The sequence below is a fragment of the Lonchura striata genome, chromosome 1 (assembly GCF_050655825.1).
Source record: "Lonchura striata isolate lonStrDom1 chromosome 1, ASM5065582v1, whole genome shotgun sequence".
NCBI lineage: Eukaryota > Metazoa > Chordata > Aves > Passeriformes > Estrildidae > Lonchura > Lonchura striata.
Genome location: NC_140703.1, coordinates 29,033,589 through 29,055,142, shown reverse-complemented (window position 1 = coordinate 29,055,142; position 21,554 = coordinate 29,033,589). Strand labels below are relative to the sequence as shown.

The following is a 21,554-nucleotide window of genomic DNA, read 5'->3' as shown; positions in this document are numbered from 1 at the left end:
GGTTAGCAACTGAAAGAGGATGTTAGGAGGATGTTCTCTAATCTGTTATCTTCCCCTTTTCCTGGCATATGAGTAAGAGTTCATGTACTTTTGTTGTGGTTGTGAAAGGCACATTTTTGTTTCTACTTGAAGCTCATTGGCTTGTGTCTTCAAAAGCTACATAGGGTAAGGTGCTTGTATGCACATTGTAGTGTGCATACAAGCACCTTACTCAAGTTGTCTACATCTTTTACACAGGAGTTCAAGTAAATAAAATTCCTCATTTGCTGTCCAACATGGGACCCTTCTGGGGCCTCATAGTTCTGTTTCATATATTGTGTATTGTTTCATATATTGTTGATCATTCACATAGCGAATGATGGTGTTTTCACCATGTTAACTTGTTAACATGGCACATAGGTAATATTTAATAGAAATTACGAACAAAATTTCCTGATGCATATTGATTTCTCCAGACTCCTCTTTAAAAGTATAATGCTTAATCTAAGGTTTGGCTTAAGAAAAAACAATTAATTTGGTTGAAAGAAGATGAAATTTTCAAAGGTGTGAAAGCTACAAATAGTAATTATTTCAATAATGAGGTTTTGTGCCATAACTAAATTGTAAATGACATGTCTCTGCAATAGGCATCCCTTTTGCCTGATTTTTAAGAAAGCACAGAATTTTATCGTCCAGCAGACTTCAAAGTCACTCTCTTTGGTCTGTTGGTGGAACATCATGTTTTTAGGTTATATGCTCCCCAAAATCTGTAGTCTTAGCTTTTGATAAATTGTTTATATATCTTTTGTCAGTATTCTTGCCTTCATTGTTCTCTGTTGTGGGAACTTGAGAAAATTCTTCCTTACACTTTCAGAGAAAAATGTGCTTCAACTCTTTCATCTTGCAGGATGTCTGGGACTTCCTGTTCCAGGTAGTCTGGAAAGCTATTCTTATTTTTCTGGCAAGGCTTTAATATAATCCTGTATTTTAAAAGATCATATTACCTTAATGTCATTAAGGATTTTGCAATTTTCCAGGCGTCTTGGCTACACAAAGTCAGATAATACCTATTTGTTCACTTCTGATGGATAACTAGGCAGGCAGAGAACTGCTTCTCCCTGGGTAACAAAGAAACTTGAAGCTGCACAGAAGCTGTTCTAGTAATCTTCTGGTTAATTTTTATTTGTAATTTCTAACCTGCTATAAGGAGTCCTTGGAAATTTTGGGTTTGCTGTGTGGAGGTGAAAGGCATACTTTATAAATTCCACGTGTGTTGACTTGACCCCTCAAGTTAGGGCAGTCTTTTGCATTATTTTGCAATACACTTGCACAATACATACTTAAGGGACTAGAACAGGCAATTCGGAAAAAATGTTTGTTTGCTTTTCTTTGTGCAGAGTTGTGGTTTTTAGAAACAAGTACGAAAACCAGAGGTCTAGAGCCAAAATTCAAGCAATTCTTTTCCCTCTCCTACTTTCCTGCCAAATAAATGGCAAAAAACAAGGCGGAGAGAAAGTGTGACAACAAAGATAATGGTGAAAGAGAGACAAACATGACCTGATATCAGTATCAAGTAATTGCACCTGCTTATATAGACCATTAAAGGTGAACTGTGAAAAATGTGCTTGTAAAAGAAAAGTGTGGAGATGCATCTCTGGTATAGTGTCTTGCCTCTAGCTTGATTTTAAGTGTAAACTTGTGGGGACACAACAAAAATAAAAAATAATCTGGCAGCCTTTTGTCAACCATAGAACAGACTTTCCATGCCTTTGTGACTGTATATGCTGTACATCCTTAATTGTATCCAGCAGCTTTTTATTATCCACAGCAAAAAGTGTGTAGCTCCAGAAGATGGACATCCTCCCTCTGCCCTGTGAGCTTGTCCTGTGAAGTTCTTGGCTTTGTAATATCTCCTTGTGCTGTGTTCTTCCTTGCTAAGGGATTAGCCAGCCCTGGAAAGTGGGCAGAGAAAACTCCCTCTGCATACTTGTTTGTTGTGCCTTGCATAAACTTATTCTGAACAGTGGGTTTTATTTGCCTTCTGTTTTTGTTCAGAGATTTGAAATTAAAATGACTCTGTCCCCTCAGCAAGAAACACTGGGAGATTCACTTCAGTGACAGGCTGAGACACTACCCTTGTTTTTGGGCAACATTTAATATATTTTCACTAAGTAAAGGGTTTTCTTTTGGATTTTGTGGGGCGTTTTTTTAGTTGTTTGTTTGTTTTGGGTTTTTTTAATAACCTGAAATACTTCACTGCTGTGAAGAGACTGGTTGGTAGAGCAGATTAAAACACTTTTATCTTGTGTATGTTTTTTATGATTGCCATTATTTACAAATGTTGGAAAACTGGCACAATTATTTCTCTGGAATCATGCTAATTATGCTGTCTCAAAAGACACATAAAAAGATTTTGACCACGTGTGTATGTAGCAAAGGGCATGTGGGCAAGGTATGCAAATACCTTGCCCACCTTCATAGCCCTAATAGGCATGGTATGGTCTTTTTCTCAGTTATTTTGTTTTTATTCTTTGCTAAACTAATTGTTTACCCTGATTTGACTGGTATTTCTGTGTTCCAGTTGTACATGTATCAGCTGTTCCGGAGTTTAGCCTATATCCATTCCTTTGGGATCTGCCACCGGGATATAAAACCACAGAACCTCTTGCTGGACCCTGATACAGCTGTTCTAAAACTCTGTGACTTTGGAAGGTAAGCACATTTGTGGCCTGAAACCTGGTGAAAAGATCTTCCTTCAAAGTGAACCTTGATGCAGTTTTGCCAAGAAATTCTGTGTCCCTTCAAAGGTCTTTATTTCTATCTTAAAAGAGGATTTACTAACATTCTATTTTCCCTACTAAGTGAGTTCAAAGGAGTGGCAGGGAAGAACTGGAAAAAGATATTAAGAGGGAGGGAATTAAACTTCATGCCTCTTATTTTTGCAGGTATTAGAAAAATAAAATAAATACACCATGACGTAGGGAAAATACTGCAGCATGGAAAAACCAAACCAGTTATTGCAGTGAAGTGTGTTTAGGTGAGAGAGGACAGGCATGTTGGCATTGTAACTTAAAAAGGCTGATGTTACACTAATCAATCTACTTGCATTTACAACAATTCACTTAATGTTGCAAATACCATAGAGGCTCAAAATCAGAAGCAGCACTTCCAGTTGAAGCTCTTGGATAGTGGACATCTATGTTGTAGTTTCCAAAGGCACATTTATTTCCAATATCCACTTAGAGCCCAGCCCCCACCTTAGAACTGATACAGAAATTCTGGCTATCTGCAGTGAGACATGAAATAGATTTCTCTCTGAGAAAGTTCAATCTTTAGATTGTGCTGTAACTCGGCAGACTAAAATAGTTGGGGTATATGTGTGAGAGGTCACAGAAGCTGCTGTTGCTAAATTTGCTTGCCCATAGTGAGTGGGAATGTCAGGTGGGGGTTATTCAAGCAGTGCATCGTCATGACTGGTGCCTTGGGATCTCCTCCTCAGTTCTACCTCACCAGCGTTGGAGGAAAGTAGGAATCATGCTGAAGCTCAAAACTGCCAATGCATAAAGGGAATACCTACTATTTTTTATCAGTGGGAATTTGTTAACTGTAGTTTCTATGTAGAAAACAGACTTTTTTAAATGGGTGGTGGAAGTTCTTCACTGGAGGGTGAAAGGAGTGTCTGGACAGCTGAACACTGGACTTGACAGGCTTGCCACTCTGCAGTGTTTGGTGCTATTTAGGTAAATGTCATATTTCCAAAAGGGAAGTTTTGTCTTCCAGATCCTTTTTGTCTTGCACTTGTTAATTAAGAAAGAAGTGTAATATGCCCATGGACTAATGTTCCCATAGACTAATGTTCCCAAAGTAATGTGGTCTTGTGGTCCTTTCTTTTCTTGGATTCTTTCAAAGAGAAGTATTGAGGCAATACTGTAGGTTGGATCCTTTTGGCTGATCGATTACAGTATAAGAGAAACCGTCATGTTAATTGTGGACCATTAACATGTGAATACAATGACAAAGACCATGCTCCCTTAAGTAGCAAAGGAGCAGACTATTGCAATGGAAATTAAAAACCAATCAAACAAAAAAAGCAAACCAACAGACAAAAAACTAAAACAGACTAAAATACCCCACTCAGTCCTTGTGAGTATCTAGACCTTTTGAACCTTAAACAGTGACTACATTTGACTGAACTGTTTTCTGTACTGTTTTCCACTGTAAACAAGCCTTTGAATCTGGCAAAAGGCAACTGGCAGCCAAAAATTTGACCCTGTTTTTCACCTAGACTGTAGTCAGAATTTCCTTTGCTGTCTCAAGTACAAGGTAGATGCTTGATGAGTTGGACTGATTTCACAGTGAATCAAGGAGTCAGTTTGTATCAGCTTAGAAGAGCATTGTACTTCAACATTTGGGAATAGAGAGTAGGTGAAGAGTGCCAAAGCTTAATGTCGGTGTGCACAGCAATATTGTAGATTACTGAAATACTGTTTCCTTTCCAGTGCAAAACAGCTGGTTCGTGGAGAACCCAATGTGTCGTACATCTGCTCTCGGTACTACAGGGCACCAGAGTTGATCTTTGGAGCCACCGATTATACCTCCAGTATAGGTATGTGTGTGCATTTGGTTGAAATCTGTCCCAGCTGCCTCAGTTTTTATCCTGAAGTGTAAAGGTTTCCAGAAATCTCAAATGTAACCCTCAGGGCTGAATTTGGTTGTAAATTTAAATATCACTTTTTAAAGACATACAAATGTTTTGTAGATGGCTGCTGTGCTTTCTACATATTTTGAGATTTCAGCATTAATTACACTAGGAAAGGGGCTTTTTCAATGTAGAGGGGGGAAATCTAATTACAAGTGAAAAAAAAAAAATCCATGTAATGTTGCCATTTAGTTTAAAAGGAAGTATGAGATCTCAAGCCAGAAAAGCATTTTAATAACTTAAAATAACTGTATAAAAAGAAAATCAACTTCTGATGTGATGTGGTTTAGACATAAATCTGTAATTTATTTACTTGGCTTTTAGTAAAGAGTTTATAGGGAGAGGTAAGTGTGACCTCATGATTGACTTTAAATTCTCTTTACAACCTTAATATATTGTGTACAACAGTCCTTCTAATTCAACTAATTCTGCTAGCTTTTACTGTCTTTTAGTCATTAATTTTGAACACAAAGAACTCTTTCTATATACCTGAGACATAGCTGTGTCATGGAAATACTAGGGAAGCTGGAGGTTTGATGGTGATCAGGGAGCAACCAAGTTTTCTTAACAGTAGAGAACCAAAAATGAAGAGCAAAATGAAAAATTTTGAAATGAAGAATGGTGTGTGGGCTGATTGTTGGTATCTACTTCAGTTTTTCAGTCAAGATACTACCTGGGCTCCTTCTGAGTTCTAGTGCAAACTAGAGCATATTTGGCAGTCAGCACAATAGTGGGGAACCTTTTACCTTGCTTATGGACTTGAGTCATTTAGGCAAGGTTTAATGTTTTCAAAAGGATTTTGATATCATGTTCACCTCTTAGCAGATTATGTTTATAACCTGTATATTTAAACTCACTGTGTTTGAACTACCGTGAAACTCAATGGCTGGCTGACTTAACTCTGCAGTTCTTAAAAAGGAACAAAAAGCTCCACCTCAACATGTTCCTGAAGTCTTCCTTGCTCTCAGGATTTTTTTTTCCCATTAATTGGGAAATTAATTTTTTCCTATTAATACTATTCAGTATGTATTGTACCAACTCTTGCGTATCTTCCTGGTAGGAAAAAGAGTCAGAACCAAGAGTAGTCTGGGGAAGGTATGGCACAACAAAGATACAAGGGCAGAACTTACTGTTGGCTGCTGCCAGAAGTGGCAGCCCCACCCCTGCTCTTGACCCTGGATTCCCTGGCTCTCACAGTTTACTGTTTAGTTTGCTGATTCAGCATCAACTGACAAGATATTTTGGCAGGTTAACTTCCTGCTGTGTGAGTGAGTGCAATCAGCAGTATTGTGCAGTCCAGTAAGCAGCAAAGCCCAGGTAAAAGCAAAGTGTTGTGAGCTCAAGAATGAGGGGAGGGTGGCTCATCCCATTTGACATCTTTTTGCCAGCTGAGAGCTAATAGATTGGCTCAGCTGCATTATCAGAGTGCACTGAGACCTCTTGTTTCAGAGGATAGCTGCATAAAACTTGTATTTTATGTGTCAGCAGGAGAGACTGCTTTTGGCGATAATTCTATGAAGTGTCTCTTGCTCCAACTGCAGATCCTTTTTCAAGTTGTGCTTTCCATTTTTGTTGTTTTACCTGCTGGTCTCTAAAATGGTTCTAATAAAAATTCCATTCTAAAGTGCAATTATTCACTTGCCTCCAAAAATATCTTGAATTTCAGTCATTGTTCTTTCTTGTGCCAAAAAAACCCACCTGTCCCTCTAAGTCCTTTCTTTGAAATTTGTACTGCATTGCTTGAAAATTAAGTTAATATTCCTTCATTCCTTCCTATCCTATCCACCTTCCACTTCTTTCTCAGCAGTCTTTGGATTTGGGAGATGAGCAGGAATAAAATGCTTTTGCAATCTCTACAGTTTCCCAGTGTTCTGCAATATGCTAGAAATTCTAAGGGTTAATTTTAATTCTTGCTGGTAGGCAGCAATGGTGCATAGTGAGAACTCTTCCTTATTTCACGTGGGATTGTTCATCCAAACTCATCCAGCTTGTTGAAAAATCAATCAGTAAGCATAGAGAGATTTATTAAAAGAAGGAAAAGAGCATGTAAGTATTAGTCCTTTATCAATAGCTCAGAGTATAGGGAACTGTGAAATGCTTCAGTATTGTACTGCTGTCTTTTAAACTTACATGTTGGAGTGCTAGGTTTTTTTAGTTCTTATTTTTATTGTGGGTTGTTAGCATAACAACCTTTTCCCACTGTAATCTTGATCACTCTGTAAGAATCACTTGTGTGTGTGTGGTAACAAAAAGTGAGCTTTACATGTAAGGCAGGGATCTTTATTCCCCCAGTTAAATATCCTCTAATAAAACTATAGTAAAAGTAAAATCAAAGAAGAATACAAAGCCAAAAAGTGTTCAAGTAGAAATTTCCCTACATTATCTGCAAGGCTTCCAGCTGTTTTTGTGAAGGCTTTTGTTGTTTGTTAATGTTACTGCAGGGCTTATGACTGCAATGTGCTGCAATAGGATAATGACTGGAAGTATTTCTGAGTAAGAAGTCCTTTTTAAGACTAGGCAGTGACACTGGTGGCCCAATACTTGATGGCACAGCCAGCTCCATTATGATGATGTCAGTTGTTTGTCACCTTGTTTAGCATTGTAACCAGGAGTTGCATTACGCTGTCTGGCTTCATCCAGGTTGTCTTTAAACACATGAATTTGTCCATGTGACATTATGTGCTCTTCAGTGTAGCAGTTTGTTCCAGGATGTGTCTTTTCATCCTGGATGTCACAGCAAACTGTAAGCTAGCATTTAACTTCTAGGATCTTGGTTGTTTCATTGAAGTGCATCACTTCAATTCCAACCTAAGAGGTCCCTTTAAAAAATAACTGAGCCAGGGATGTGATGTTTGTTGCACTTCTGTAAAGTACCACATTAGTGCTGCATTTAAATATATAACATAGTAAGAGTAGCATCAAATCACATTTGCTACAGTTAGTGCCTCCAGAAGACCTGGGACTCTATTTTTAAAATAATGACCTGGGAAATGACCTATTTGAGTTCTTAAATAGTCACTGTTGCCAAATAGCTACAAATCTCTACCTATAATAGCTCTGTTATGTGCCTGCATTGCAACTTTAGGATTTTTCAGTGGTCAGGCACAAATATTCATGTCAATTGGGTGCCTTCATAGCTTGTACAGATTGTGCCTTTGTGCACCTTTGGCTATGAATTCTGCAAGTGTCTGTGTGTTTGTGTCCCTAAAGCTTGCTTGGAATGGACACAATTTACTTCCCACAGCTGATTTGCAGGAGTTTATTGTTGTTGGTTGTCTGGGGTTTTTTTGGGGGGAAAGAGGGAAGTGTGGGGCTGATTTGTTGGTTTTTTTCCCAAACCAAGCCCTTCAGCTATGCCTTTGACAGTGTTTTGTCTGAGGCTTCTTCCTTGCCAATCTGTGTGTGTTATAGCATCCCAGAGTGTGTTGATAGCATGGTTCTGGCTGTGCTGGTCATATGGGTGATGCTGCTGCTGAAAAACCCTGGGATGGCGGCACACATTCCCCTACATTGTCCTGGGACAAGCACTGGGGTAGGGGTGAGTGCAGATGTTTCTGTTGCCTCGAGCTCCTTTTGTATGGAAAGAAGCGGTGCAGCTGAGCTTTGCCTCAGTCTCATGTGTTTTTTCTCTAGGTGAGGTGTCAAGGCAGGGGAGGGTTCACCACATTGTGGTGGTGCTTCTGCCCAACAAGGGGCTGCTGGTCTCAGCTGGCTCCACCACTGCGCTGGCAGGAGTTGGGAGCGTTCCTGAGGGAACATTTATAGCCACTGGCAGGGAAAGATTGATCTGCATGACCATTGCTGGCTTCTCTTGGGGTGTCTGAAAATAGGTATTGTGAAGTTGTTCATTCACTTTCCTAGCAAGCACAAGTGTTTCACCTCAGCAGTCTGAAGAGCAGAAGCTCTTCAGTAGGTATCTGTAGTTGGCCTGTCTCAGAGTTTCTTGGGGAAGAACTACCACAAGGTGTGTCCCTGCACTGTTGCCAAGCAGTCAGAAGAATTTGCTTCTTTCTCAGATGGCAACTTTCAGTGCTGAAAGTAAGCAGGTGTGTTGATTTACTGACCCACTCTACCATCTGTCATTGTAGTTTCATCTCTTCATTGCAAAAGAATAGATATACCTGTGTTTAGCTTTTGTTCCAAATACTGGAACAAGCATGTCTTTTCAAGCATTTTCGTGTTTCAGCCTTACTCTTTCTCCCCAATCCATGAGTCTGTGGTAGCTTGATATGTGAAACTTCCACCAACATAGCACGCCTGCCTGTAATCCTGAATTTTGCTCGTGTTCTGACAGCCCAAATATTGTTTCAAACAAGTAGCAGTGAAAAGCACTTTGGGTCTGGCATTTGGCAACTAGAAGCTGTTGATTTTATGACTTCCCAGGGCTGCTTTTCTGACTCTTGGTTTGTTTCCACAGTTTCCAGAGCAGCAACTTTGAGTCGCCTCCAAGATGGAGGAAGTCCATCAAGATGAAGGGATAGTGAGGCAGAGAGGAATATATGAGGGTAATGAAAAAAAGTAGGAGGTAAATACGCCCCATAAAGCATCAGATAAATGGAAGTTCTTAATTTGTACTAGGTGGATGAGAGAAACTTTGGTTTTTTTTCCCCTTCCTCTTCCAAATAATGAGTTAGAGGAGCTAGAGTGTAATACAATGAATGGTGCTTGTGCTAAGAAATAGAGAGCCAGCTTTTCAGCTTGGAAAGGCAGATTTTGAGATCAGAAAAAGTGAAATTTGTGGACAGGGTATTAATTCCCAACTCAAAATGGCTATTGCATGCTGACAGAATTAAAGCTAATAAGTGTATTTTGCAGTGGCCCTCCCAGATGCCTCTTCCTGATTTAAAAAGAAATACGTGTTTTCTTACCTTCTGTAATGCTAGAATGCATTCAAAAGCAAGGCCATTAGGAAGATTATATTATTACACAATGTCCATCTAACAGCTCTGAAGATCAGTAAATAGTAGAAACTTAATTTAAGAAAAGTTATGTGGTACAAGACCCTATATGAATTTTTGTGTGTTTAAATTAATGGGGGTAGGTGATAATGGTATTTGTCAAAGTGTTCTTTAGTCTAGAAAAGATATGGCATTAGCTACCATTGTAATGTGTGAAAACCATCTGAAATAAGCTTATTTGAAGGTTGCTGTTTCCTGGCAGTTGTATTTATTCTTTGTATTGTTTAGACTACATTTCACTGAAGGTATGAAGAAAGTATTCTTGCCTGCTTTCTTAAAATGAATAGTTTTCAGTATTTTCTCCTAAAATTTCACAAGTAATTTGGCATAAGGAACATTTGTTGATGTATTTTCTTTTAAGATTCTCTCTCACCTTGTTTATTAGCTAATTCAAAGCATGTGAATGAGAGTCCTAGTTTGTTTTAATTAGCTTGCACATACTGAAAAGAAATAGTTCAGAAAATGCTTTTTCTTCTGTTGGGAGCAGGTAGTTACAGCACATATTAATCTGTAGCAGTTAGCTTTGACTGTACTGAGACAGAAAAATCTCTGGGAAGGAACTACCATAAGCTGATCACTTCCTTTAAGTAACATGTCTTTAAAATACAGAAATTAGTACTTGTTTACTTCAGGCTTGAGGAAAAATCTTATCATCCTGATGTACATAAATTTTAAATGCAAGATATAAAGGGTGTGAGGAAAAAAAGAGCAAACTATTCTGGAACCAATTTTAGCCAATGGTATAAATTCCATCAAGAATATATACAATTTCAGCAGAGATTAAATTTCTGAGTTTGTTCCTTATTGAGCATTGATTATCAAGAGATGTATAAATACCTATGTATATTGTGTTTTATTTCTGTCACTCCTCTGAGCTGCTCAAGTTTGCTTCCACTCTCTGGATTCGCTGAGGATGTTTCAAGGATTTCTTCACTTCCTTGTCCAGGGAATATTGCCCAAGTCCTAATTTGGAAGTTGGTGAAATTACACGCCTGGAAAAAGATGGAGATTTTGAAATCCCTGTGTTTTACTTCACTGTGTATTTGAAGTGTTAGCAAGTAAAATAAAGTAAAAGTAAATAGCCTTTTAACAAGACATTAAATTGCCTAGTTTAGAAGATTTCAGTGCATAAAGAGCAATAGGTTTCTGATGGATTTTGTTGTATGTTTGAGGAATTAAATCCAGCATGAATGCAGCAAGTATTCCTCAGCCATTGTCGCCTATTTCCTCATGATCTACATCCTTGCTGGTTTTCCTCTGTTCCCATGAGATGCCCTCAGCTTTCTTATGTGTCCTATGCTGTTCTTGCTTGGCCTTCTTGAACAAGGACCTGCACATTGTTTGACTTGTTTGCAGTTGCATTTTGGCAGGACTGGGGAAGCCCAGCACTTCTGCCAGGGACTGAACCCTCCTGACCTTGGCAGCAACACTGATGCTCCCCGCTGCTTTTATAAAATTTCTGTATTGGGTTCAAGACTTCTGCCCTACAGACTTCTCTGAAATGGGCTGGTGGAGTGCAAAAGCATTTAGGGAAACTAGGAAGAGCAAAAACAGCTCAAAGCCAACTTAATGGAGCAGTCAGACCAGATGGTCATTTTAAAAAAGCCACAGTCTAATCTGAAAGTTTCAAAATCTTAAAAGGAAGTGAATTGTGGTTGAAGACATACTCTCCTGTCACTTTATGTTTGTATGTATTCTGTCAAATATTTTTCCTTGCCATATATAGCATTTTCAGTGCAAAATAAGGATTTGAATTGTAAATAATCATTACAGATTTGGTGTAACTACTTGTTTTGTAAAGGACACTCTAAAGGACTTGGCTTATTTAAAACCCTTTAAAGATATCTTTAAATAGACTTTTAAGTTACTGTGCTCTGCTTAGCACATTTAATCTATCTCTTCAATACTTCTGAAGAAATTTGTGCTGTCTGTTTGAACTGTTATGTAATTCCTCTAAACGTAATACACATGGGAGACACAAAAAGTGATGCTTTTTGCATCATGGTTTTGCTGGATGTGTTGGTCCAACAGCAGGAGTTATCAGAGAGAGACACTGATTAGCAGTTAGATGCAATTAAACATTCTTTACATGATTCCTTCTTAGTTTGTTGTCCAAAAGAGATCTTAGCACCTCGGTGGCCATATCAGCTTTTATTAAATGTGACTAAAAGATTAAAAAGCATCATTTTGTATGTTTGCTTGTTAAAATTCAAGATTCAAACTTCAAATTATTTATGGTACTGTTTACATTGTAAGTAGTTATTTTTTAGAATAAACTCTAATTCAATGTTTGTATCCATACATTCGGTAAAAGTGCATCTATTTGATTTGGAAGTGAATAATTTCAACAGCTGAAGTAATGAAAGTGGTGTTAGTCTACTGTATGTTCCAATTGAACCATATTCTTGAGGAGGGGAAGTATTTTTACGTGGCATTCTCGCTCTTGCCTTTAGAAATGCGGGAAGGAAAACTGTGTTTTAACTTGCTGATTATTTTGATATAAATCGTAAACTCCTGAAAGCTGTATTTGGTTTTATTTTGCACCACTGACAAAGTGATAATAGCTTGGAGAACTGTCAGAGATGTTTTCCTTACTCAGACCTTTAGCCATAACTAGCAGGGTTGTGTATATCCTGCTTCTCAGAACCATGGAGTCATAGAATGGCTCAGGTTGGAACAGACCTTAGAGATCACCTCATTCCAACTCCTTGATATGGGCAGGGACACCTTCCACTAGACCAGGTTGCTCAGAGCTCCGTCGAGGACAGCCTCAAACACTTACAGGGATGGGACGTAGTTTAAATAGATGAGGGAATAAAGATTTCTGTCATAGCATAGATTATCTCAGGCCTCAGGAGATCATGTCTCCTAGGGGACAAGGCTAGCTCATAAAAGTAGGTTAGAGTTTAAAGAAATGTGGGTGGAAGGGGATTGGTTTTCCATTTGGGGTGTTTCTTTATATTATAGGCTTTACAGATCTTCTGTTGCTGATTGCTTGTTTGAAAATGGATTTTGGTGTAAGTTTTCAAATATTCAGCAATTGATGACTTTCTAGAAAACTTTCTAGTCAATCTATTTGGGGGAGAAGCAGTTCTCTTTATCAGTAGAAGTACAATACTTCTACTGTGTTGAGCAGCTTAAAATCCCATTTATTTGTTGTACGATTACATTAGATTCTCACAAATACTGTTAAACAGTGTTTATTGCATTTACTTTCTTAGAGCTTTCTTTTTAGTTAATTACTTCCAAAAATCAAATGCTATATTCTGTAGTATACTTAAATACATTCCTGAGTTGCTTCTGTAATACTGAATTGCCTAATCATTTAAGAAGATATACCTGCAATAGATTGTGAAAAATTTCCTCATGTGGGAGAAATAGCTCCTAAGGACTACTTGAGGCTTTTGGTATACATACAAAAATTAGTTAAATGCTTTTTCTACAGATGCTGTTGACGTGTGATCTATGACTTGCAGTTTCTGTTACTCATCCAAGTTGGCAAATGGAATTGGGATAAAGATTAGATCTTGAAGTGACTGGTTAGAGAGGCTGCCTTCCAGATCCCTTAATCATCTTGTACTTCAGGATACCAGTAATACTTGCAGTGCAGGTTCATCTGTCAGTGCATGTATGCTTTCAATATATGTGTGAAAAACTGAGTCTGTTCAACACTTGGAAACAGTAAAAACATCAGCCATTGTGTTGGATGATACCTATGCATATAGTTCATTATCAGTGTGATTTAAACCAACACAGGGTTTGGGGAAATTCTCAATTACAAATGGCAAGCATTTTATGGTCTTTTCCCTGCATGTGTAAGTTTTCATGTCAGTATATTACGGCATTTAACGTGATTTTTCAGTTCTCATTATCTCACAGTTTGACTTCTAAGACTGTCTGCACACTGTTGTTTTATACCAGGTACCTGGCAACATTAGGATAGGAGTGGTTTTTTATTTTTAGCTGTGTTGCACACATTATCAAACATAGCAAAGGATAAAGTAGCTTAAAATGGCTGGGTTTTTTATGAATGGCTTAATATGTGTATTTTACTGATACCTTTCCCTGTCCTCCACCTTTCCCTTTTTAGATGTGTGGTCAGCAGGCTGTGTATTGGCTGAACTGTTACTAGGACAACCGATCTTTCCAGGTGACAGTGGTGTGGATCAGTTGGTGGAAATAATCAAGGTATGGAATGTTAAATGTTGCTTTGACTACATTATTCCTTGGGAATCAGTAGGAAAACATGCACTGTTATAAACTGGTGAACATACATATATTCTGGCACGATTGTACTGGGTTTTGCACGTAAACAGTGATTGAAAACACTTATCATGCTCTTCTGAGATCCTGATGATCTTTACTTTCTCTTCTTGCAGTTATACATAATGATATATTGAGGCTTTTTCCCTCATAAAGGACTGCACTTTCAGTGTGCTTTGAAGAAGTCCTTACATACTGGGCCAGCATTTATTCATGTATGATTTTCATTATTTGGAGTCTCTCTCTTTTTCCTTTGTTGCACACCATTAGTATTTGGCTTTAGAAACAGTGTTGTTAAATTCCTTATGCCAGATTCTTCACATATGTAGTTGCCTTCTAGTCTTCCTTCCTCCCAGCTCTTTTAAAATGAAAGGTGAGAAAGGGCACTTGTTTTTGCAGATAGAGAATCAGGATATGTAGAGCAAAGGTACCTTCCACCTGAAGAGTCTTTTTTTCCAAGGTAAAATGACTAATGTGTCAAAATATATAACACTTATGTCCAAGCACATCCTGACTGATTTCACTTGGAAAGCTGTGAATATTCTATGGTTCTCAAATTGGAGACATGGAAGAATAGTTCATAGATTGGTTTCTGACTTCCCAGCACCCTTGTCTACTCTATCTTTTTCAACTTCTGCAGTGAAGGAAACAAGATTTCCAGAGAGAGAAGTATAAATTTCGACTGAATCTATACTATGCACATAATTAGATAGGAAAAGATGTGTACACATACTGTTCAGCTTTATTGATTTCATCACTGTGAGGGGACTGTGTTAAGAGAATTTCCTCCTTGATTTTGTCACTTCCTTGATGCATAAATATATTGTGTGGCATGCATGTGAAAAGCCCCTCAAAACCCAAATTTGTGACTCTAAAAGGAGAACTTCCTACTTGTCTGTGTCATTGATTAGGAGAGCTACCACTGTTTGTCCCTGTCCTAAGAGAGTGAACCAGTGCTGACTGATCATTCTCCTTCCTGAAGGATATGGGCTGTCAGGGGTGTGCTGTGACATTTCTAGACTGTCACCCCATCTCTTGCAGGTTTTGACCACGTAAACCTGGCTTCTGTTACAGTGAGTTTCTGTCTGTCCTGCTGAACATCCTCCAGTCAACAGCTTTCCTCTGGAGACTCCATGTCTTGCACAGACTTCTATGATTTTCTTGATGTCTCCTTATTGCATTTCTGCCCAGTGTATTTCAAACTCAGTTTATCCAAGTTGGGTCAGTTTGCTTAGGAAACACTCAAGAAAAACTAGAGTTGCTTTCAGATGTAAGGCTGATGATGGTGGAAGTGAAAATATTTTTAACTTTTGAGAAGTGTCTTGTAGTGGTGTGCTGCTTTTTGTTACACTGCTTTTGTGACTTGTGAAAGGGTCCATGTCAGATGACCAGACCTCCTCAGGATTTTGTGATAACGTGTGATGTTTGCCTTTGGACATTTCTGAAAAGTCCTGGTTTGTTTTTTAATGGATGTCAAAAATCCTGAAAAACTAAAGCTAATCAAAGAATCAGCAAGATTGAAAAAGACCTCCGAGATCAAGTTCAACCAATGACCCAACGCTGCCATGTCAACTAGACCATGGCACTAAAGGACACATCCAGTCTTTCCTCAAACCACTCCAGGGACACTGACTTCACTACCTCCTTGGGCTGTCCATTCCAATATCTAATTACCCTTTCTGTGAAGAAATGCATTCTAATGTCCAGCCTAAACTTTCCCTGGTGCAGCTTAAGACTGTGTCCTCTGGTCCTTTCACTTGTTGTCCACAAGAAGAGCCCAACCTCCACCTGAATTTTTGTAAATAGAACTTTATATCATGGTGACTGTCCATGACATGATCAGGAATCTTAGTGTAGAGAACCTTACTGGTAAAGCCATAGTGCTCTGCCCTACCACTGCTTTGATTTCACAATGTGAAAGTAAAATAATGAGGAGATAAATGGTCTTTTATTGACACGCTTGGCAAGCAGAAATTTGTGGTTTGGTTGAAAGTTTGCTAAGAAGCTGTTAACATCAGTTCTGCACTACTGAAGAAAACATCCATGAGCACAATAATTTCACAGCACATATGTTCTCCAATTGTGGCACTCACCTGATTACACTTCATTTGTATTGAAGCAGAGGAGTAGTTCAGTAAAATTGCTGATAGCCTTTGTACCATCTGTGGTGGTAACTTTTCTTGACTAACTCATGGTAATGGCGATATATAGTACTGGCAAACTGATGCTATTTCTCAAGGCAACTGAAGGAGTACCCAGTGTAAAGGTATTTCAGCAAATTGCATGTTGACATGATATTCACCCTCACAGAAACAAGCTTTTGACTAAGTTCTTTAAATATAGAAAAGGGGATATTTAATGACCATTCACACTTGTGTTGTGCTGGGGTTTTCTTATCACATATGTAGTCCACTACACACAGAAGTGAAGTGAAATAAAATGTACTGGCCCAGTATGTTTTAGGAAAGTCTGGGGAAAAAATACTGTAAATCTTATGGCAGTAATCACAAAAAAGGATGATCACTGAAACTTGAAGAAAGTGTAATGTAAAATGTGAGCCTAAATGGGTGGGTACTGTGTTCTTCTGACAGTATTTGTTACTGATGCAGCATATATTCTGAAGGCAAGGCTGGAAGAGAAGCTGAGTGCAAACTGGAGAAATAGGGTGCTTTTCAGTGCCCTTGTCTCCCTAATCTTCTGTTGTAGAGTTTTGTAAAAGCTATTCACAAAAGCCCGAGCAGAAGGTGAAGGTGGGAATACAGAGAAAAGTTATAATTGAATATTGTTCAAGATCAACAGCCATGAGAAATTGTCTAGGAACGGATAACAAAGTGCTTCGTTTGTAACGCTGTTCCACTTACAATATTTCTCATGGTTTACCTCAAATTTTTCCTCATCTTTTGAAAATGGGGAAGAAGTAGGAAGTGAGGTCAATTTTTTTCCCACTGTTGGGAGAGATCTGTCCCGTCTACTGTGTATCCTTTAAAAAAGACCAATAATGGAATTAAGCAGATTTGTTTAACTCTGCAAAGAATAGATTAAACATTCTGCTCTTATTACGCACTTCCAGAATTATGCTTAAATTCAACTTAAATTTGAAAGGATGATATAAAAGATGAAATCACTTGAGTTGAGTTTTAAGTTTCGTAGCCTCAGGATAGTTGAGGATTCTGCAGCATAAAACTTACCAGAAATGTTAAAATCTTGGCACAACATGTAAAACGTGATGTTGTATAAAGTTTCCTTTAGAGTAGGATTCATTAAAAAAAATTTGACAGATGGCATCCACCTCTTCCATTTGCTGCCATAGAAAATTAGTATTTCAAGCTTCCATTGTAACACAGACTTACTTTAATGCTAGCTGGCTGTGGGAGGAGCAGAGCTGTGGGATCTGATAGTTGTAGAATAGCAGTGAGCTTGGTAGAAGCTTGCAGGTTGCAACCTGGGAGCTACTGTTTGACTGTCTGGGGTCCGGCTTTTCAGATAGCTTCATTGGAACTGTATGTCTGAAACTTAGGGGCAGGGAAGATGGTGTATTTTAAACTCCCAAAAATGGGCTATCGTAAGAAAATACCCACACGTTTGGAAATATGTCAGACTTCCATCCTTTCTGTTTGATTCCACTGGAGGAAGAGGTCAGCTTAGAAGCTTTACTGCTGGTTGTTATCAATTCAAGATGATTGAATCACAGTTACACTTGAGGCTTTTTTTTTTTTTTTTTTGAGCCAAGATAAATTTTTCAGTTTTCTTTTCAGGTGCTTATTCAGCTATGATTATTCAGAATTTATTTCACAACATAGCAAGTGAATGCTACACCTGGCTGTGAAGTTTTTTGCATTAGACTGGATAATGATTTCAAAATACCAGCACATTAAATTAGTTTTCCTTTCTCATGCAGTTCTTGATGACATCCCCTCTTTAGCTGTGTTCCTGGTGATATATCAGTTGGCAGAGCTCGCCCTTCCTGCAGGCCATATGCTCAACATCCTCAGTCCCGTGCTGCATCACAAGCATTTTTGGCTTTTGACAGCCTTTGAGACACTTTCAACAGGCTTCTGTAGTTTCGTTTCAAGCAGTCTTGCAAGATCTTCTCATATAGTTGCACCTGGAGTTTTTCCAGACCTACTGCGTATTTGCAAACAGCTCTGAAAAACTGTGCCACTCTAGAACCACAGCATCATGTTCAATTGCATCAAGAGACAGGCGTCTTTTAAATTTTTCCTCTTGTTCCTATTTCTTTAAATATGGTCTTTCCACATGTTCTCAGTCTGACTGGGAAAGAGAGCTCTTTGACCACTTACCTCTGACAAAATGATATTTGATGTAGGGGAATACTGTCTTGGAGCTCCCTCTGAAGAAAGAGCTTAACCCAAGTACACTATTCTTGAATACTTACGCTATTACAGGAGAGAAATCATGTGCTGTGCTTTTTCCAAATTTTGATCTTGAATGGTGACTCTTTATTTTTAGCTTTTGCTTGCTAATCCAAATGTTAGGTTGTCCCATTGCTGGGAATATCTCAAGTGGGTAACCCAATATACTCATTAAAATACATGCCCCTACCGGCTTTCAAGTGACATCTCCTTCAGAAATGTGCTCAGTTTCTGAAACAGTCACAGTGGTGGTAGTGTGGATTTCATCAGTGATCCCATAAAGAAATTATGTACAAGTAAACACCATGCCTCAGAGCAGTCATGCAGCCTTGTACCTGATAGATTATTCTAGCAGCCCAGAAGGGTTGCAGTTGCCACTTCACTATTTAAAGTCCACTGTGCAAGTAGGACCCTGCTGAATACCGTTTGAAAGAAGAAGCACTTAGACCACAAGAGTGATTTTTCTTTGAGATGCAATCAGGACAGACTTCTTTGTAAATCTCCAGTCTCATGTGCACAGCTTGCAGTGCAGCAGTGGTGGCTGCAGGGGTTCCTGTACCCTCTGTGAAAGCTTGGGAGTTTGTCATTCCTGGCCTCACAAGCTCTACAGCATCCCAGAACCATCCAGGTAAAACTGGCTGGAATATGCTTTCCAAACTTAAAATGTCTTCAAGTACAGTTCCTGTAGACAGTGGTTACTCTTGCAGGAAGTGAATCTCAGAGGGGTAATGGGTTTGTTTCTAAGATAATTATCTTCTCAAAGTTTATGTTTAGTACTTTCCCCCTACTCCTCTCAAAAGCAGAAAAAAACAATCTGTCAAAAGAACGAAGTAGCAATAATTATCTGAGCAGCCCTGGGACATAGGGAGGACAGCATCAGCCAATCTGCCTGGTGTTTTCTTTACTGGAAATATTTTTTTTCCGCGTGCTGCTATTTAGAGTATGAGATGAATCAACCAACTTGTGAAAACTGCAGGAAAGAAGTGGGGGTTACGGGGTGGAGGTGGTGTTTGCTTTGAGTTTTTTGGTTGCTACTGCACTGTGATTATTCTTTGCACCAAAACTGGCATTTCATGGTAATTTAAGAGGAATAATAAAATCTTCTCATAGTTCCCTGAGTAAGGGGGAGCTAGGGGGAAAAAATGTATGAAAAAGCAAGTTAAATAGTATCAGGAATCCTATTCATGTGTAACTTTTTGGGCTCTTGACAGTTTTACTGCGCCTAATGCTAAGTATAGACTGCAATTATAATATATGGCTCATGCTCAAATGTCAAGGTACTATTTTGAGCTCAGTTTTTGAAATAAAATAAATCCAGTCAGAGTAGTTAATGAGCAGAGAGGAGCCTTCTCTTCCGGGAGAGTAAGCCATAGAGTGTTCCATTGTATTGAATGTGGTCCTGTGCTGACAACCTACCTGCATCTGACATGGGCTTTCACATGGGTTCTGTCCTCAACCCTAAGGGAAGTCTCCCGGCATTTTTTTCCCTGATGTCCCCCCACATCACAATTTGGCTGTTCCTCTGCCTCACTTAATTCATCACTTTCAGTGCTTGCAGGCAGGCAGTATAAAAAGTTGATGGACAATTGTATTCATGTCAGCGGTGACAATGGGTTTCTTCCTATTCCTGATGTATAGCTCATTTCGTGTTATGAATAGAAAAAATATCTATATTTAGTTGGCTTTTACTGTTTGGCAAGAAAGTGTTTCTGAAAGGAAGTGTATATAAAGTGGTTAAGTTTATTTTACTTTCTACCACAGACCTCTTGAAGTATTGTCTCAAGCTGTGTTAACTGCTCAAGATGTTACACTGAGTTTTTAAAATAACTATCAGCACACCTCTCACAACTTTCTGAAGAGGTGCAGTCATGTTTGCAGAAGTATTAATTATGCCATCTGGTAAGCCATAAGCATCAGACTTTTAGGAATATATTTCCTCATAAACATACACAGTTTTCCCAGGGAAGACCACTACACCACTACAACCATGGCTTTTTAGAGGTTTCTGATTTAAATTATCACATGCTTCCCTCTCTAGTTCAGTTCCTACCAGCTGGAGCTTCTGAACCCTTGGTTCTAACCAAGGTCCCTGTGCTTCTAAATGCTTACATTTTGGCAATGTTCAGCAATAGCAATGGTTGTCATAAAGGGCCTTTATTCCACTGGGATTTGTTGAAACTCTTGCAGTTTCCTTTTCCTCTGCTGTTGCAACAGTGTGGGTTTGGTCATAAATGACTCAGTGCAGTTTTGCATAGTGAAGCAGGTGTGGGCAGCAGCTGTCTTGATACTGAGGTGTAACTGAAGTGTCTTTTGGAGCTGAATAATCCATCTTTTCCTCCTAAAAAAGTTGATTGTAAGAACATAAACTGAAAATCTTTATTCAAGTTCAGAGCTTGTTCCAGGTTCATAAATCTCCCCTTCTTTTTTGGTAAGGATGACATTACTGTGAGCCTTTCTTTATCGTAGCTTTTCTTTAACTGCAGGAAATAAATACCATCACCCTACCTTCACAAACCCTTTTGTCGAATAAAAATGTTTTGGGGAGCTTCATCCATTACAGACTAATGTCAAGGGAAAAACTTGACAGAATATACTGTGAAACCTGTTGTGTTCAATTTTTGTCTTAGGAGAATCAGAGCAGTGTCCCCTTCTCAGCAAGTATATTCTTTAGTTAATCTTAATAGATAATACCTCTTTATTTTTATTTAAGAGATTATGATAATGACAATTAGTAATGAAGAGCAAAACTATTTACCTGGCATCTTGACTTACAGGAAGATGCTTTGTATTCTCACATTGACCTCCCCTTCATTCATTTGAAAGTTGAGTCTTTATTCTAGTTATAGTTGATTCCATCAGATAACTACATTTCTGTTATTACACTACTTACGTTGGTTCTCTTTTTGTTCTTCAAGTGTTAAATAGAAATAAAAAATTGATAAAATCACTTTCCATAAGATTCCCCAAGAATTAGAATAGTATGTACCAGTCTGCATTGACCTGAATAATTCAGTATTAGACCCTGTATTTCTTAAAAGCTTTCTGACTTTTGCAAGATTGGTGGGAATCTTACAAGTGTATAAAGTATGTGAAGGGAAAGTTCAAAGAGAGAGCCAGCCTCTTTTCTTTGGCATCTCATGACAGGACAAGAAGAATGGACACAAATTAAAACACATGAAATTCAATCTGAATGCAAACCAGCTGTTTCATGGAGTAATTCTGCCAAAAATGAGCACAGTAATTCATGCTTCTGTCTCAAAAGAAGAATTTTGACCAATTTTT

The 21,554-nt window shown here is 38.5% G+C and overlaps 1 protein-coding gene across 2 annotated transcripts in view; it reads left to right on the top strand.

The window, feature by feature from the left end:
- The window catches only part of GSK3B (glycogen synthase kinase 3 beta), a 149,203-nt gene that overhangs the window by 93,018 nt on the left and 34,631 nt on the right, over nt 1-21,554 (top strand). For both annotated transcript variants that reach the window (XM_021548814.4, XM_021548813.4), the window contains exons 5-7: nt 2,561-2,691; nt 4,479-4,585; nt 13,727-13,824. In XM_021548814.4, coding sequence (XP_021404489.1) covers nt 2,561-2,691; nt 4,479-4,585; nt 13,727-13,824 — 336 coding nt within the window. The remainder of the gene's footprint in view (nt 1-2,560; nt 2,692-4,478; nt 4,586-13,726; nt 13,825-21,554) is intronic.